A 19,865-nucleotide genomic window follows, 5' to 3' on the forward strand; every position below is an offset into this window, starting at 1 on the left:
TTGCAATCATTATTCTCATCCCGGTCCGAAGTATAGATGACATTTATTAATTCTTTAAGACTTATGGTGGTCTGAATATTATTCATGAGTGCCCTGACTCTTATCAAATTGATTTCTAGTTTCCTTGGAAACATTGGAGGAAAGAGGAAGATCCTTCTGCGAGGAGCACCTTGCTTTTTGAAGGACATATTAGATTTATTTGATGATAAACTGTTGAGCGCTGTTTATTGTATTTTCTTCCTCGTGCTTAAATTGTGTTTTTGCACTTCTGTTGTCTTCCTTCAAAAATATAGTTTCCTAAATATATAAAATTGCATGATTATGTTTTAAGATGCACTCCTCATTCTCCTGTCACATTCAACTATTATTAAGAAAGTTACGATAAAAAAAATAAAAAAAAGCTTTTGAATCAGATTTTTCTTATTTCTAAATGCTGACTTTTTTCCAGTTGTGGGCCTAGTACCAAGCTGCTGACCCAGGCTTCATGGAAACACCTGTCATCCTACTAAAGTGCAATATGTGCCAAAATTCCTTAAAACAAATGAAATCACACCCTAGCTCCCTAACAGTGCAATACCAATATACGACGCAAATATCAGTATCCATGGCAAAAAATGTCAAAAGGTCCTAACCCCATCTCAACTCTAGAGTTCTTTGTATCAGTGCAAATATTGCCATCCTCTCATTCAATGAAAAACTCATGCTTCAGATAGGAGACCAAAGTACCAACGTTTCAACACTTCCTTTTTCTGTTTTTTGAGGAGTCACCCCCTAGCCATCTCTTGTTCCCTAACCGTTGTGACCTTTATGACAAGCCTAGCACTGGTCACCCTCTGCCCTCCCCAGTTTGGGGTTACCCCCTTTTGAGGTGCCTGGTGAATTATGTACTGCCTAGGTGAGACAAACACCCTTAATATTCTCTTTAGACTCAAAGATATACTGCCTTCATTATCATTTTTGCTTGCTTACTGACTAAAAAAAAAGACTGTGCTGTTTTTAAATCACTAAATAGCTGCAATTTGCACCCATGAATACATTTCAGTTTAGACTGCTAGAATAAGCTGTCTGTGATACCAAGTTACTAAAACTGAGAGATGGGCATACTTAGCAGAATCATAAGTCATTTCAGAAATACAATGGAATTGAATCCAATTATGTTTTTAAAGTCTTTGTTATGTAAGGCCTTAGACATGGTTCTCTACTATAGTCAATACTCAGATACTCAGCAAAATTGACAATGGTATTGTGAGAGAATTTGACCTTGCGCTCTGGTTTGAAGGCAATTCCCATAATTTTTAGACTCTAATTTTTAGACTCCATTAAAATCATTCAAAATATAGTTTTTGATCAGTCTGTCAATAACTGTGGTCACATCAAAATTAATTTATTGATGACCCGGGTCTCCAATGAATCCAAAGTTTAACATCTTTGAGCAGATCTCCAAATATACCTCATTGACTCTCAAGACTTCATTCTGCTTTTCATATTTCTAAACAGAGGTCTTTTGCAGGTTCTAAATGTCTTCAAGATCAGATATCGGCTGCACAGCTACCACCAAACGATGACCACATATCTCAGTTTTCTCCTTTATTTTTCCCATGGCACTTTAAAACTCACCGCTGATCACATGTGCATCCGTTTAATTTCCTGAAGTTCTTGTACAGTGGAATTTAAGATCTAACCAGTCCTCAACTCCTGATTAGGTCTAGCATCATTCTCAATTAACCATGAAAGATGTTTAACATTCTCTACCCACATGAAAGAGTGGTTAATTACTTGCCTCTCTGAAATCTGGCTTGCCTCTAAACACAATGCCTTCTTAAATTTCCCTATCTGCCACCTTGGGAAAATGGAATTGGTAGTTTGTCTCAGTGCATAGGGAATCAGAACTGGGTTTTAGTGTTTGAAATACAAAATAAACAGGAAAAACTGCTATAGCATTAGCACTTTCACTTTGAGATCCCTCTTTAATTATGACAAGAGACTCTTGTGAAGATTTGGCTAAATTATTGCAACCTTCTAGTGATTCAAAATTGTAAACCAAATTGAAGACAGGCCCTGAATCATTCAGTAAGGGAGGAAAATCCACTTCCATCTTTGAGCAATAAGTAATGGAAATTTGTTGTAGAGGTGCAGAGGAAGGTCCATTCATCTTGGAAAAGGACTGTAAAGAGGAGATTCTCAGTCCCAGAGCACTGACCAATTGTAACTCATTTCAGCGTGCACATTAGGCAGCTTCACTGTTCCATCATTGTCCAAGGTAGTTTTTGGTTGCCTGTAGGCTAAATCTTTTTCATCTGGTGGAACACAACTGTGAATTCTTATAGGCTTCATGGGGTAGTAGAAAGGGAATCCTACCTCTGGCTGCACATATTAACTCAATTTGCACTAATTATTTTTACTCTGCAATGTTTAAATAGATTTTCAGAGCCTATAAAGATAAATACACACAGCCAGGCAGGGCTTAAGGTAAATAACTTTCTGCACCTCTCATAAATGCCTCCCCACCCAGTTGCGTGATCCAGAAGACCTCAGTAAGCCCAGATGCAGCTTTCTGTCCTGACCTTGTAGCATACACATCTCCAATGCCTCTGATTTAATTCATAGAATATTGGTTGCAGCCTGTTGCCTCTTTTGTTGCTGCACTCACTCGTACACTCCTTGTGGCACCTTCAGTCTCCCAGCCTCTCATGAACTGCAAGAGAATCTGAGAAAAAAACACCATCCACCCATAGCTATCTTGTATTGCCAGGCATACAGCTCGCTAGCATAAAATCACAGATGGAATGGAGCAGAATGTACAATCCTCCATGCTCCAAGTGCTACTCCCAAGGGAGAATCCACTGTAACTGCATCAGCCACATTAAGGAATGAATATGCACTTTCTAAACACAATTGTTCGAAAGTGGATTATTGGTAAGGGGGGTAAGTACTTAGAAGTAGACCACTAACCCCCACTAAGTCCAGTCAGGTCTCAATAAATTAATCCCTGCTCAGCCCTTGGTAGCTTGGCAGCGACCGACTAGGCTTATCTTAGGAGACAGTGGTGTAAAGCATTTAAAAACATAAAATAAGTTAAACACAAAGCACAATAAAAATTCAACACCAATTTATAAATCTAGAGTATATTTTTATCTTTAAACTGACACCAAAACAATTAAAATCAGATAAGGGGAACTGGAGGTCTGATATGAATTTTTAAAGAATTAATGTTTTCAAGCAGATAGAAACTAAAAGTGAGAATCTGGTCATCTGCTCGCACTAGACCTGTGCAAAGTCAAAGTTTGAGGCCGACCGTGATGGAGCCCTGCTCAGCTACAGCAAGCGGGAGGCCTAGGTCAAAAGTTTACCTTCAGATTTAGCATTTTTCTTGAAGATTTTCTTCAGCGGGACGACGTCACCAATCCGATCTGACCTCCCTGAAGCCCTCTTCAGATACGCATCACAGGAGATCTTGGTGAAGATCTCTACCTTCGGACTATAACAATTTTTCAGGACAGAAAATGTTGTCTGGATCGAAGAGGAATCTTGATCCAACATCCCTGGATTCCTCCTCAGATACTCTGCGCGGGAAGTCCAGGTCAACATTTTACTTTCTGACTTTGTCACTTATTTGAAGCTTTTTCCTTCTGACGGTGGTTGAAACTCCACAGCAAGCCAATTTCGATGCAAGGTCTTTGGATCACCTTTCCAGGAGCCCCAGGTGAAATCCTGGAAGTCTCTGGCTTTGGAGCTTTTCAGTGGGATGAGCCTGCAAGTCAGGCCGGGTCCCGGTGAAGGTAAGCTGGCTTGACTCACCACGGCAGGTCGGTCCCTTTGTCGAGCTTTTTTTCAAAAGTTCTCCTAACGTCTCCAAACTTCTGAATCTCCTTCCAGAATGGCTTTGAAGATCCTTTAGGAGTCCACAGCAAACACCAAGGTTCCAGATGCCCTGAGCTGCTCCTTGAGGGTTAGGACTCCAACTCCCAGAATGCACCCGGTTCAAATCCAAATATGATTGCTGGACAGTGGTCAGCTGGTCAGTTTATTCAGGATTTGATGCAGGGGACTCTGGTTATCTATTTCTCATCTGTAGCAAGGAGGGAGTAACTCCTTTAAGCAGTTGAAGCCAGGCAAAGTCCTTTTAGTGGTGAAGCCCAAGTGTGCTGCTTGTGCAGTCCTTCAGAGTGCAGTGTCCAGGTGCCAGTCAGGGGTCCAGCAGGGCAGTCTTTCTTCTTCTGATTTTGTTCATTGTAGGGATCTGAGGTGTAGGTGCAGGTCTGCCATATGTATCCTTGCTCCTGGGGAGGAAAGCAGGGGGGCAACTGTCCAATCACAGGCAGTCCACTACTCCCTTGGACGGCCACTTCCTGGGAAGTATGGCAAAAATCAATCCCAGGGAGCAGCATTCCTTAAAAATCCAAGATGGCAGAAACTAAATTTTGGAGGTTAGGTCTGGCTGAGCCCACCCCCTGGTGTGGCTAAAAATTCTTAACACACCCCTCTCCTGCCCGCTACTAATCATTTAAAAGGGCACCTGGTTGTATGGGTTTGCAGGAAACAGGAGAGGTCCTTAGCTGCTCCAAATGTCCTTCCCTCTTTTGAAGACCAGTTTGGCTGCTCTCCCCCACCCTGTTTCACCACCTAGTGAGGCAGATCTCCTCCCCCAGACACTACCTTTGTGTTCCGTCCAGGCCACTTCACACCTCATCAAGGCAGCCTGGCCAGGCTGCCAGAGGCTGACCCATCAGAGAAGAGCTCTACCCTGTTGAAACTGGTAACTTTTGGGAAGAGTTCTAAAGCTCTTTCCCTGAACTAGTTATATTAAATCCAACAATGGCAAGTTGTTGGTTGCATTTATTATAACAATCAGTTTGAGACTACACTTGCCAAATATAGCTCCTTTGGAGGCTTTAGTAATTAAAATAAAGTCTCCCCATTTTAGCCTTTGGAGCCTATTCACTACAATAAGGGAAACATGAAGTTTCCTCAACAGGGCTTATAAAACATATTTGATAAGGTCCCTGCTTACAGCTACACTGCACCCAAACCTAGGGGCACCTAGGGCACACCTTAGGGGTGACATCTATGTAAAAGTAAGGTCGTTTAAGACTTTGGAAGTATTTTTAATATCAAAGTCGACTTTGCATGGAACTTTAACTTAAAAGCAGCCAGCAAGACAGGCCTGCCTTTACAGTGACCATGGGCACCTCAGCAGTGCACCTATGGGTGCTCTGCCTATGTTGGGGTCCCTAAACCTACATGCTCTACCATATACTAGGGACACATAGGTAGGTTGATATTGCTAATTACAATTAGCATAATGTTCATACCTGTTTTACACAGAACACAGGCCCTGGGACTGGGTAGCAGTACCCAGGGCACAATCAGAGGCAAGAAAACACCAGCAAAACCTGAAAAATGAGGGCAAAACGTTAGTGGGCCTCTGCAATCAGCCCAGATTTCTCACAACAATGCTATGTTCTGTTTATTGCAACAGAAGTGTGGATAATCTGTCAGAGCCTTTTGCATTTCTTATTTTAATTGAATTGTAATTCTTACTTAATTCGACTCTTGTGCCTTTACGTATGAACAGCATGTCAATGCATGTTTTTTTTTGTTTACCTAAAATGTATCATTTTTATATCTTCCAGCTAACATGCGGTTGTAAACTTTTTAAACCTCAGCATCAGTGATATAATGCAACATGATTTGCCTTCCTTCAAAATGTAATGAGGTGCCACTGAGCCTACTATATCTCACACTCATTCATTTGCCTTGGGCAGAGTGGGGGTCCCCTGAATGGTTGAAGGCACCCTGAAGTATTAGGGGCCCCCTGCGCCACAGAGGCTGTGGGAGCCTGTGTTACATCCCTGCTCAGCATATGTTAAAAACCTTAGCAAGTTGGGGTATAAGGAGAATCTGCAAGACAGCCGAGTGAGATTGCCTATAATGCTTATGGCCAGGATAATTCTGCGATTGAAATTGGAAATGTGTATAATATATACTTTATATTATATACTATAATTTTTGATTTTATTTCACCTCCACTACTGATTGATGGAGGATTCTGCCCCAATGATTTGCATAGAGTGTTGTTCTAGAAATGCTTTGTGTATTATTGAATTTAACTTATTGATAAATGCCTTAAATATACAACAGTTTATTCTCATAGCCATGCTTACAGCAACAGAAAATTCAAAACTGTTTCTTTATTGTAGGATATGAATGAGGTGTCCAACTTCATAAAAGGATCAAAATCAGGCTGTGCCATGAACAAATTGAATTACCCACCTTTCACACCACGTAAGTTAATAATTACAATGGGTAGGACATTGGTTTATCATTTGTTTCATGTTTTCTTGGTAAGGAAAGACAAATACTACACTTGTTTCTTAGGCAACAATCAATGCACACATATAATGCCTCTGTCACGAAAGGCCAATGTAGTAATAATTGAAAACATCATGTTATTTATGCTGTGTTCACAGATAAATGGCAGGCCCAGTTATTTATTTTTTCATATTTTTTGAAAAAAGTTGAATCTCTATCTTCTCAGATACAAACAAATGTATAAAAAAATGTACAGAATAAAAGCATTTAATTGAAAACACACTGGTTCACACGATTACCAGTAGCATTTATATCTAGTTTCAAACATTTCCTTTCATTTGTTTACTGAGCAGTGTGAGGTACACACATGCAAACACTTCAATAAACAAATTTCTTCCATATTTACATCTTCTACTCCATAGATCAATATCATTCCATTACAAATATTGTCAATAAATAGCATTTACAATTCGAATTTCTTATTAACCACAATAACAAAATCAGTATTATTCACTAAAGTGCTAAATTGTGCCTAAAAAGATTTTGCAGGGCAACAAGGAAATAAAGTGCCTTTACATTCTCAAAGGGGGAAGGTTAAAACCTTTTAAAAAATCAATTTTCTAAAAAGTGACGTGCTAGCAGAATATCTTCAACAAGTTAAAATACCTAAACATAAAGGACTTACATTTAAGCTCTGGCTGGACATATATTACATGGAAATGATAAGACTAATAAACTTCCATATGCCCTGAAACCCTGCAAGGAACTCATAATAATTGATAAGCCACTATTTATAGTGCTGTGGAGTAATAAAAGTAATAAAATACCATATTGTCTCAACAACGATTTCACTTCAAATATCTATAAAAACACATATTTAAGATTCCTAGACAAATTAGTTAACAAAGTTCATTGTGTTCAGAATAGATCAAAATCCTCTGTAGTGCAAAAAGAGATACATAAATACATTCTGATTTCAATGTGCATATGAATATTCAAATAAGCTAATTCTAGTTGGCTTCATATGCCAATGTTCAATAGCAAGTATATCTTTTGATTTTCAGCGTTGTACTATCAAGAACAGAGTAACATCCATGGGAATGCAAATAAAATGTTTGCCATATTTTGCTAATGCGCAAATACTCAAGTAATACTAAAGTTGTCTAAGATCTTATCACTGCTCTGATAAATTTACTTAGTTCTTGAAACATCAACACCCAAAAACTATTAAGTGCTGAGGATGTAAAGAACGTATGAACATACCACCACAGGAACACTCATTTTGCAACCTGAACTTTGCTCTGAGATAACCGAGTATATCCTATGAAGAACTTTAGGAGTGGAGTACAGTAGCCATCTTTAGAGGAATGTCATTCTTTTAAAGTTATCTACCTCAAAGGATTTATACCCCATTTAAGGCTAACAAATTCACGTTGTCAATGTGCTGCACTTATAGACATGTTAGAGAAGACCAGGGAGGAGAAGTCACTTTCTAATTTGAACGTTATCATTTTAATGGCTTTAATACTAAAGTTGTTATACTTATTGATGACTTTAAAAAATTGGAGGCCCCTGCTGGCATAGTGCAACATGCAAAATTGAAGGTTTTTCATAAGGGCCAGTCCCATATTTTTCAGTGTTCAACAAGCAAAAGACTTCCTAGCCTCCCTCAAGAAGTAATACAGGTGTTAGGGAAATTTTAAGAGCAAGACAAGTTGTTTCTTGGTCGCTAGGCAAGAAGGGGCTTATGATATGGCTTTAATAGTCCAACTTTTATTTCCTTTTGCTGATATTTTTGTTGCAGTATCTATTTTGTATGGCTTTTCACCGGCCTACACTTGTTACCTTCTCCAGACACAGACTCAATGGATGCCATGTCATTGCACTCCTATCAGGGGTTTGTGGGGTATGACACTGGGGTGTTTTGGGGACCCTAGGAGGGCGAGACCATGATGGGTAGGCCCTGTTTTCATAGGTGGGGGGTGGCAGCACTTGGTGGCTGGGTCCCTGCACTGGGGCTGGTGAAAGGAGCAGGTCACCAACACAAGGAGATTGTTAATTCAAGGTCTAGAATGATTGTGCTGAGAAAAAATGGTATGTTGAGTATAAAAGTCATTGAGTATACGCTTTTTACTGTCATTAATAGGTTGCAAGACCAGGTCCAGTGCCAGTAGACTCTTAAAAACTCTTATCTTCTTACCGAATGAGTGGTAGTCAACCCGGTACCTACTCCTCTAGATTTTTCAAAATTGCTTCATGCAAAGCGAACGGGCTGAATAATTCACATACATTTAGAGCAACACTTCATTGGTTAAGATCCTCCCAGGAACAGGTGATTCTAGTGCAGGAAACTCATTTTAAACAACAGGCAAACTGTCCTAGCATCCCTAACTTCATTACTCATCCCTTTTTTGCCTCTGCTAGTGCAGTTGTTGTTGGCAGTTCTGTTCACTTGGGACTTCCAAGGAGAAGATCTCAGGGTCCACCATGATCCTCAAGCAAGATAGATAGTAGCTAGCATCAAGGTAGGAAGGCAGCTAATGCATATTGCAAGCTTCTATGGTCCCATAGAAGAAAAAATTACCTCTCTGCAAAGCCTCTACGACCTCTTGAGCACACTTTCTGGCCTCTTGGTAGTCGGAGGCGACTTTAATATAATCCAAGACACAAATCTCGATGCTTCCCACAAAAATCATTCACATAAGCCGGCAGTCCACCGATTTTTGACAAAGTTTATCTGGGATCTGGCTTTGCAGAATCCCTGGTGGCTGAACCATCCACAAGATTAATGTTATACCTGTTTTTCCAAAATGTTTAATTCGGCATCAAGGATTGATTTTTTCTTAGTATCTCATTCATGGGACAGAGTCGGCTCAGACATAATATGAAACCCCTTTTCTGATCACTCTGTTCCATTGGTTCAACTATCTTCCTCTGATCAACATCGAGAAAGACCCAGGTGGTCTCTAGACAAATCTTTATTAACCAATGAAGGCTGGATCTCTGCTCTAAAAGTGTCAGTTGCTGAGTTTTTAACTAGAAATGAAGCAACTGCTTCTATCTTTGCTATCTAGGAGTCATACAAGGCACATATTAGATGGGAAGCCATAACTTTTAATGCCTTCCTTAGAAAAGCAAAAAAGGAATAAGTAAACAGCCTCCAGCAGGAAGTCAATCACACCATGTGCCTGCATCAGTCACTCATCGACCACAAGTCATGCACTCTCCTCCATGATGCACAAACCCAATAGAATATTTTTTTCTTAGAACAAGAGATTGTTAATCATAATACATATTTTCAGAAATACTACGAAGAGAGTGAGCATGTAGGTAAATTTCTGGTGCACTGTATTAAAAAACTTCAGAATGCTTCTTTAATCAAATCCATTTTTGACAAGTCCCAGGGGCGCATGGTGGATCAAGGGGATAGGAAAGGTGTTTCTAGCTCACTACACAATTGTCTATACTCCAAAGACAGCTAAATACGACAAGCTCATTAACGAATACCTCTAATCAGTATCTTTACTGAGTCTTAAACAAGAGCTCCAATCTGCATTGCTGCAGCCAATCACTGAAGTAGAGGTAGCCAAAGCAATTAGGAATGCTCCAAATGGCAAAGCTTCCAGGGAAGATGGTCTTGCAGCGGAGTTGTACAAAAGTCTGTCTGAGCAGATTACAGCGATCCTAGCGGCACTCTTTAATGCATTACTTAATGGAGAAGAAGTACTTAGTTAATTTACCTGGGCAGTCATAGTCAGCTTCCTTAAGAAAGACAAGCGTAGCAAAAACAACTGATTCTTATCATCCTATTAGCCTTCTTAATAATGACTATAGGATTCTTATGAAAATTTGGGCAACTCACATTACACCCCTAGCTCAGGGTCTTATCCACCATGACCAGTGTGGGTGTCTCTCGAGAATATTTATCTCTATTAATGCAAACTTCCTGCTCCAGGCAATTGACTATTATTCTGCGAATAAAATCAAAGCAGTTGTAATATTGCTTGTTCCAGAATAAGCTTTTGACCTTGTACAATAGGAGCTCCTTTTTACAATCGTCCAAAGATTTGGATTTCCTAATAAAATAGTCTAATTTTTCTCTTACCTTTACCAAGGGGTGGAGGCCAACATCTTAGTCAATTCACGAGTAGTCAGTAAGGTTTCGATACGGCGTGGGACCCAGCAGGGATGCCCTTTGTCCCAGGTCCTCTTCTTTTATTGGCCAATGGCTTCTGCTTTGTGGCAGGATAGCTCTATAAAACCTCAGATTCCAGGTGCGCCCAAGTTAAAACTTTTTTGCGGATGATGCAATTTTGTACCTTGCGGTCGAATTGCAGAATATTGAGAAGGCCTTCAGCAAAACCAAGCATTCTTTAACTTGGGAGGCTATTGTATTTAATAAATCAAAATCTGAGGCATTGCTTTTTAATACTCAAGATACAATTTTGCCAGTTGAGATGCAACTTAATTATCGGACCCCCCACCCTATCAGATAACTTGGCATCTATGCCACTCAAAACATGCCTGACCTTTACTCGATGAACCATCTCCCCACTCTTAAGAAATGACAAGCTCTCATGCTCAAATGGCAGAATTCCCCTTGAACAATAAATGGCTGTATTGCCTTGATTAAAATGATGATACAATCCTTATTCTTATTTATATTTTCTAATGTTGTGATCAAGGCTTCCCAAACCTTTTTCAAGGATCTTAATGTAATGCTACATGAATGCATTTGGTCAAATAAAAAACTTTGCACTCGGCTTGAAACAGTCCAGCTGACTATGGAGGATGGAGGCCTAGTTTTACCCCATTTTAAAAAATATTATGAGGTGACCTACATAGATTGGATTGTAAACGCTGCTTCTACATACCATGTTGACTCGAACTTCTATTTGAAACAGATGCTTCTTGAAAACAACATTCATCTATCTCATCTCCTTAAAATGTCATGGCTCCTGAAATGTACCAGATATAAGATCCCAAACCTTGACTGGTCCAGAGGAGCAGAACTCCAACAAAGCTATAATTTTACTTGTTTCTGTCCAACTATTTCCCTACAAGAAGCTGTATCATTTCTGCTTCCTCTCACTAAAGCTCTCAATGACTGCAAAATCTAGGGTTAGGAAAACTCCAGGATTTTCTAGCCGGGATAGTGTCATATCATGGGCACAACTCAAAATTAGCAGTCCAGCTATTTCAGCACGTGTAACCTTTTCTTATTTTCAGATACTTTACTTCATTCAATCAATGGGTTCCGTAGGCCAGTATTCAGGCGAATCACTATCTTTCAGAACTGCAAAAGCCATGTGGGTTCTGAAACAGACAAGGGTCAGTAACTGATACAGTATTCTTCCAGAAGAATTTCCAGCTAAAGTTCTCCCTCCTGCACTAAGCAGGATAGCAGCTGCTACAGCTGGCATGATTGAGCCCCAGAGTTGGAAACACTATAATAACTATTCCTCTAAAGCTTGAAGAGGTGAAAATTTTAAAAGAATATCATTTTTCATAAAGTGGATGCTTTACTATACTCCCGCAAAACTTAATATGATGGCTCCATCAATTTCAAACAACTGATTCCAATGCCATTGTGAGTTTGGGGATTGGTCATGTCTTTTACCTTTGCCCTGTTGTCACAAATTTTTGGGTCCAAATTTTCCGATCGATCAGTATGAAACTTTAGGTAGCACTAACACTAGAATTGATGGGGGCACTTTTGTGGCATATCTAACCATCCTGGGATGATCAAACACTCAAAGCAATGCTTCTTTATTGCAACATTGATTGCGAAATCCCTGATCTTACAACAAAGGAAGACCCCCCCCACACCAAAGCTCCATCAAATGATTCCTGGGAAAAGAAAATGAGAACAGTCCAAGCTAAAGAACTTCTGTATACACAAAGAATTGGGGCAACACAGAAGTATCATTCTGTAGGGGAAAATACTTTTTCATCCTCAGTTTGATCCAGAATTGAGTCCAAAACCAATGTCCAATGAACTAACATGACTTGACAAAATACCAAATTGTTATTACTATGTAAAAGAAGCGTAGCCAAACTCAGCACAAAGTGCTGCACTGTATTGATCTTTATGAATATTTCGTAATCTTCATTTTCAACTTCAATACCTTTCTGTCGTACCTGCTCGCATATGCTTAATAAAAATAATTTTTTAAAAATAAATAAAGAAATAACTCCCCATGTCATTCTGTGTAGAAAGCAAGGGGGCAATGTAAAAGAAGAAAAGCAAGGTCACACCCAAGTGATCAAATATCATTGTAGAGGGGGCAAACTGATAAAGACCAGTTGTGCTCTCTGCCCGCATCTTACATAATAGAACTAAACTGTTGCTTGGACTGTTATCCAAATCGAATTAAGAATGTAATTTCCTTTTAGCATTCTGTAAATTGTTGAAAACTTGGTTGTTTCAAAGTGCAGGTTTATAAGTTCTCCTTTGAAAGTTTCGGTTCACTGCTATCTGTAAGTTTAGCTACTGCTGGGAAACATTGTCTGGTAGATATGCGCTCTATAAATACGCAATCAATCAATCAATAGTTGAATTTATGAAGGAACGAGAATTCCAAGTCAATTCTCAAGCAGCACTTGATTCCTGACTAGTTTTTACATGAAGGAAATGTGAGCAGAACACATTTAATTCTACAGTGTGCATGCCTGCACCTAGTAAATGTAGTCATCAGACAGTGTGGTATTGTCTTACCCTCCCAAATAATGTCCTGCCCTACCGGGAATGGGGCCCAAAGCATGGTAATGGCTTTTCCCTCGGGTGATTTTACTGTGTGGTCCTTCTGACTTGGCCTTTGTATGGGAATTTAGTGAGTCTTGCCTTTTGATGGAAGTAATTTGATTTACTGCATTCTTTCAATATTCCTCTACAGATATAATGGACCGAGTCATGTATTCTAAAACCGTCTGCATGGATGCTAAACAGATGTGGGGAGACCATTATGATGTTCATAGTTTATATGGCCATGCAATGATTCTGTCCACTGAAGAGTAAGAGAAGCTTCATTCTTTTTGTATTTTTAGTATTTCAAGCTTGCCTGAGTTGAATGTGTCACATTAACAAGGAGTAACCAGTCTTATCATTTTTGTCTCTTTTTGATCGTGGGGCTGTTTATGATTTGTGTGTGTTTGTGTGATTTTCCTTCACAAAGGTTGTTGTAAATATAGAAGTACAAGAAATATTTGGTTCATTGATACAAAAAGTTTGTCACCCTTCTTAAAAATTGACCTTTGGCAAATTATTATCTATAACCTTGTGCATTCATGTTATTTTTTACTTGCCATGTGATGTTTTTTCAAAAAGACAAACATTTATCACAGCTCATACAATGACTGCTCATCAGATATTAATGGCACAGTATTCTCTGTCCATGCCTGGCATCTGCTCTTACAAAGCACACTCTATCACAAGTACAGAATCTCCATAGCTTTGCACATACAGTGTTTTCTTCAGGTGTCTTCCATTGTGTGTTCAAGAGCCAGCACATCAGTGCAGAGGTTACCATAGTTTTCATTTGTGTGCTGGCAAACAATTCTGCAGCCGTCAGTTTGTTGTAAATGCAAGAAATCATAATGTTTAGGAAACTATTTCAATTTGAAAGTGCACGCTATATCAGAGGGGATATCTGGGCACTCACCTCTTCAGCAATGGTTTGAATTCAGTGCTTACTTGTCAGCCTCAACAGATACATGTGACTACCATTTTGTTTCAGCTTATCATTAATCAGAACACATTCAATAGCACTTATCTTAGTGAATCTGAACAAATTGTGGCTGAAATGTACGCCATTCAGCACCCTATACTACTAGTTCAACAGAATATGATCAGGTTCTAGGTCTAAAACAATGAAGGTAAGAGAGATTGTGTTGTACTTGGGAGCTCAGTGCCCCTACAGTTTCCTTATGTATCATGCAATGAATTACTATTCATATGATTACAGTGTGGGAACACATTCAATTTCATACTTAATCCCAAATAGAGGCAATATGTTGAACAGAGCATGGATTTATTAATCAATCCAAAATGATACTGGAAATATGTACTCAAGTAAAACCTGTCACATAAATTCTGTGAGTAAATGTCTTTTTTTGGTGCCATAGCACTGATGTATTAAACTTTTTTTCAAGTTTGAACAATTGCATTTGTACAGATCAGGTATTATGTGACAGTTATGGACAAATACCTCATGAAATTGCATTTGTAGATTTCAGATCTATTAATAAAAACAAACAGACAGTCTATCAAATACAAACAACCTAAACAAATAGTTGACATTGATTCCTTATCTATTATCTAATACTGGGCAACATTTCAAATATATGTTCCAAAGATGCCCACACATGCAGAGTGGTTAGCTTCATGCCCTATAATTTGCACAGAAATACAGTAGCGCTTTAAAACAGTAACCAGATGTGACATGAATACTATTTAAAAAAACAGCAGTGGCTATTCTAATGTATGTTAATTGTATGTTTTGTTCTGGATTTTCATTGGACTCTGAACCACAATCGGGCATCCACATTTTCAAACACAGACAGAACAATGGATTGTGAAAATCCCACAGTTTTTGATATCTTGGTGCTAAGTGGGCAAAAGTCTACAAAGTGGATTGAATTTAAAATGCAATCTCTGAATAATAGTTTGAAAATAATGAGGGTAACCGATCCAACAGTCACAAAATATATTTTAAAAATGAATTAAGCTATAACAATTTTACAAAATCTTGATGAGCCTTACTAAACATAACTATCCCTATTATACTCTGCTAAACAAAGCCCGGAAATAACAAGAAAAGTATGTATCAGTTAAGAATGGGCATGTTCACAAAAATACATGAGTTCTGAGATAATATCTTAAAACACTAAAACGCGAACCAAGGTCAAAACATGGGTCCATTTGGCCTAAAAATATTCATTAGCTTGTTCTAATAGCTTTGATCACCTGAAAGGGCCCTGGCAGAATGTGAAGCATAACAAACTGATGATGGAAGACAAAAGTTATATGGCAAAAAAAAGAAAATGGCACACAGGGCTGATTATTATTATGGAACAAAAGAGATGCAGAAGGAGTCAATATCTGACAGCATGGGTGAGGAGAATGCTGTATGCCTGCTAAAGTATTTTTCAGACGTTATATGCATCATGTTTGTTAGACCAGTACTTTGTCACTACTTGCCATATAGTGTAGCAATTTCTTTTTGTAACTGCCTCAAGGACCAGGTGCTACTCGCCTCCTGATATTTATATATATTATCTGTATTTTTGTTTATATGGAGATGTATAACCTTTCCTCTTTTTAAAGGTATTTCACAATACAGCATTTCCTTTTCAGAAAAGGGGTGTAGGTTTTTGTTAGACTTCTTGATTTTTGCTATGGGCTACCAATAATGCTATTGTAATATCGGAGCGAGATTGAAACCAAAACACGCCTTCAAAGATGCCTCGAGTTATTTATTCATTGAGTTTCACTTCTTCTGTCTAGAAAACATCCCGACCTCCGCCTCTCTCCGCAACCGTCGTCCGCCCTCCTTCACACATTCTCCTCTCGCTCCAACTCTCATTCCTCTCCTCGCGCACACACAACACAGACATTCCAACACTCGCCTTCTCGCGCTCCCACCCGGATCTAGGATATAACACTTCTCCCTTCCTTAACCAAAACAACAGTAACAGAACATAAACCTTTTTTTTTTTTTTTAACATGCAAACTAATTGTAAATAATTACTGTATTTTGTACAATAGATTCTTCACGACAAGTTATAGTCTTTGAGATATGACGGAGGTTTGACAGATCTGTTCGATCTCCTCACATCTGAACCGCACGGCAACTCTTCAGCGATATCCTTCCGACTACTTGAGTCTGATTTCTGCGTGGAGACTCCAATGGCCTTCTTATGAGACACATTCCTACACAAGGAATTGAGATTTCCTCTAAATTTCACAGTTCTATTCAAATTCCAAACTCTATTATCATCTGTTTTCACAGCATTAGTAAACAACTTCACAACCTTCATGGGACCAGAGAGTTTTTTTTTCATTAGAGGATTTCTGATAAGAACATAATCACCAACATGAACTTCCGTTTTCTTCACAGCATGGGTTTTATCAAAATTAATTTTACTCTTCACCTTCTTTGCACACTCCCTGGACCTCCACTCATCATTCACCATCATCCTACCCCTGCCATCAAGTAAATTATTAACCCAAGAAGGTTCCAATTCAGAGTTTCCACGCCTCCCTCGAAACAGAGTAAAAGGTGTTTCCCCTGTAGACGTATGAGGGGTATGTCTATAGAGATAAACCTTTTTTAGCACTTCTTCCTTCCAATTCAATTGGTTATCTTTTGCAATTGAAATAGTTTCTTTGAGAACTCGATTGAAACGTTCCACCATACCATTACCCTCGGGATGATACAACGAACAGAGTTTGTGTTTGACACCACACCCATGCAAAAACTCATTCATTTCTCCTGAAACTAACTGCACTCCATTATCTGTGAGAATGGTAGTGGGTAAGCCTTCTTGAATTATTAACTTCTTGATAAATTTAATCACCTTGTTAGTTTCGATACTACCAGTAAAATTTACCTCAGGCCACCTTGAAAACATATCAATAACCACAATCACGTATTCAGCCATACCACCACTATGAATGGGTCCTAAGATATCAAGTGCAATATCTTGCCACGGTCCTTTTGGAGTTTCCTTAGTGACCATGGGTTGAACACGAGGTTTCAAAGCTTTTTCACTCACCGCACACTGTAGACAATCTCTGACAACCCTTTCAGCTTGCATGTCCATTCCTGGCCACCAATAGGAGGAACGCAACCTCTCTTTGGTTTTAGATATGCCCATGTGACTATCGTGAGCCTGATTTACCAATTGAGTCCTCACACTTCTAGGAGGAACCAACCTCGTACCTCTCAATAACAGTCCATCAACACAAACCAATTCATTTCTCACATTCCAAAATTCAGCACTTCCACCACAACTTTTATTTTTAATCCTCCAATCATCTTGTATCAACTTGATGACATCTTGTAGCACCACATCTTTTAAGGTTTCTTCACGCCATTTGACCTCAGGGATTATTTCAAAACTGACTTCACACACTTGATCAAAACATTCTGTATCATCACCCTCCAGACATTCACTCTCATTGTTCTTACCTTCTGTAGAAACCAATCTAGACAAAACATCAGCCGACAAGTTGTGAGAACCAGGAACATATTCTACAATAAAATCATATTCCTGTAACCCAACAATCCACCTAGTGATCCTACTAGAGACAGCATCAATTCCCTTAGAGTGGAGAACTTGACATAAAGGTTTGTGATCAGTCCGCACGACAAAAGAACCTCCCCACAAAAACTTTTTTAACTTCTTAATCGCCCAAAATACCGCCAGTGCTTCCCTCTCTATCACAGAATATTTGCTCTCAGCACCTCTAAGACTCCTAGAAATGAAGACAATGGTATTTTCAGGATTTAAACCACCTTGTTGTAAAACTGCTCCCAACCCTTTGTTACTGGCATCGGTCGTCAAAATAGAACGCATATTAGGATTAAAATTCTTGAGTGCAGGCGCTATCACCAAAGACTCCTTGATACTGCTAAATTCCCTCTCACACTCTTCATCCCACTTGAAATCAGTACCCTTTTTTAGCAAACTTCTCATGTGAAAACATGAACTGGCAAAATTCCTGACAAATTTACCGTAAAATTCAGCCATACCGAGGAATCGCACTAGTTCCTCCTTCGAAGTGGGGGAAGACAAACACCGAATAGAGTCAACCAGTTCTTTCTTGGGTAAAACACCCCCACCAGAAATAGTGTGCCCTAGATAATCAATGGCCTCCACTCCAAACTTGCACTTCTCAGCCTTTATTGTTAGACCACTTTCTGTTAACTTCTTAAGTACCTCTCTGAGTCTTGTCATATGTTCTTTGAAGTCCTTACCATAAACTAGTATGTCATCTTGATATATACATACTCCACACAAACCTTTTAACACACGTTCCATCAACCTTTGAAAAACAGAAGCAGCAGAGATCAGACCAAACGGTAATCGTACAAATCTGAAGGTGCCATATGGAGTAATGAAGGCTGTGTAGTTTCTACATGATTCATCTAGTTCGACTTGATGATAAGCCGATGTGAGATCTATTGTAGAAAAAAACTTAGCCCCTGAGACTGTAGACAACAATTCCGTAATGTTAGGAAGAGGATACCTATCCACAACAACACACTTGTTAAGCCTGCGGAGATCCACACAAAGTCTGATCTGGCGATTAGCTTTCCTTGCAATAACAATGGGGGCCAACCATTCTGTGCCCTCCACTTCTTCGATTATTCCTTAATCCTTTAGTTTCATCAACTCCGTTTGAAGATCATCCCTTATGGAAAAAGGTACACTACGAACTTTGCTGCAAACAGGAACAGAACCAGGAACCAATCTGATTTTGTGTGAATAACCTCGCATGCAACCTATCTTGTCACTAAATAGATTTCTGAAGTCTTGACGAAGAGTGGAAATGAAATCTGGAACTACTTCAGTGTTATTTACTTCTCTCACATCCGCCAGATCCTTAAGAACAATAGAAGGAGAACTATTGGGGTCAAGCATCACTCCCAAATCTTTTTGATGCCACCAGCTAATTATGCTATCCCCTTTTTTTGAAACATACACCTTCCCCGTAGCAAATCGTTGAGCATATTCCAGTACACCTACGAAGTAACCATGTAGCTCTATGGGTTCACCCCCATAAGCGCATGGTCTGATGTCAGGTTCGAAAAGTTGAACTTTCCCTTCTAGATGTTCCTGATACAGTTGATTAGATATTATTGTTATTTTGGCGCCAGAGTCAAAAAGCATTAAGGTTCTTGCTCCATCTACTAATACGTAATCTACTGGACCCTTAACTTTGCAGTCAGAAATCTGTAAAACAATCTGACCACACTGGAAGTCATCAACTCTCTGAGTTTCATCAAGGTCAATATCAATGGAGTTGACAGACTTCTTAAACTTCCTTTGGTTGCACACCGCAAAGAAATGACCCTTCTTCTTGCAGTAGGAGCAGGAAGCTTTAGCAGCCGGACATGATTTATCATTGGCAAAATGTCCTTCTTTGCCACATCTAAAACATCTTTTATTGTTAGCAGACCCTTGAAAGGAGTTATTGGGTCTACTATCTTTCCGCACTACAGAAACTTCCTTATACTCTTGTTTCTTCATGACATCAACACACTTTACTGAGTGTTCAATTCTCTTTGCAAGTAAAATGACATCATCTAGATGAGGATCATCTAACAACCATAGTTCGTCGCGTACTTTATCCATTTTGCATCCTAGCATGAACTGATCACGAATCCGTTCATCCAAAGTAGAGCCAAACTTGCATGAGGAGGCCAAACGTCTCAGGTCTGTTAAGTAATTCTCAACTGTTTCTCCTTCAACTTGTAGTCTCCTACCGAAATAGTACCTCTCCAAAATTGTGCTGATTTTCGGTAGATAATGTAAGTCTAATTTTT

General features: G+C 39.2%; 1 protein-coding gene across 1 annotated transcript in view; it reads left to right on the forward strand.

Annotated features, from left to right (window-relative positions):
* SI (sucrase-isomaltase) overlaps positions 1-19,865 on the forward strand; it is a 632,954-nt gene that overhangs the window by 178,237 nt on the left and 434,852 nt on the right. The window contains exons 14-15 of the mRNA XM_069213228.1: positions 6,201-6,285; positions 13,209-13,326. Coding sequence (XP_069069329.1) covers positions 6,201-6,285; positions 13,209-13,326 — 203 coding nt within the window. The remainder of the gene's footprint in view (positions 1-6,200; positions 6,286-13,208; positions 13,327-19,865) is intronic.

Source organism: Pleurodeles waltl, chromosome 11 (genome assembly GCF_031143425.1).
Source record: "Pleurodeles waltl isolate 20211129_DDA chromosome 11, aPleWal1.hap1.20221129, whole genome shotgun sequence".
Taxonomy (NCBI): domain Eukaryota; kingdom Metazoa; phylum Chordata; class Amphibia; order Caudata; family Salamandridae; genus Pleurodeles; species Pleurodeles waltl.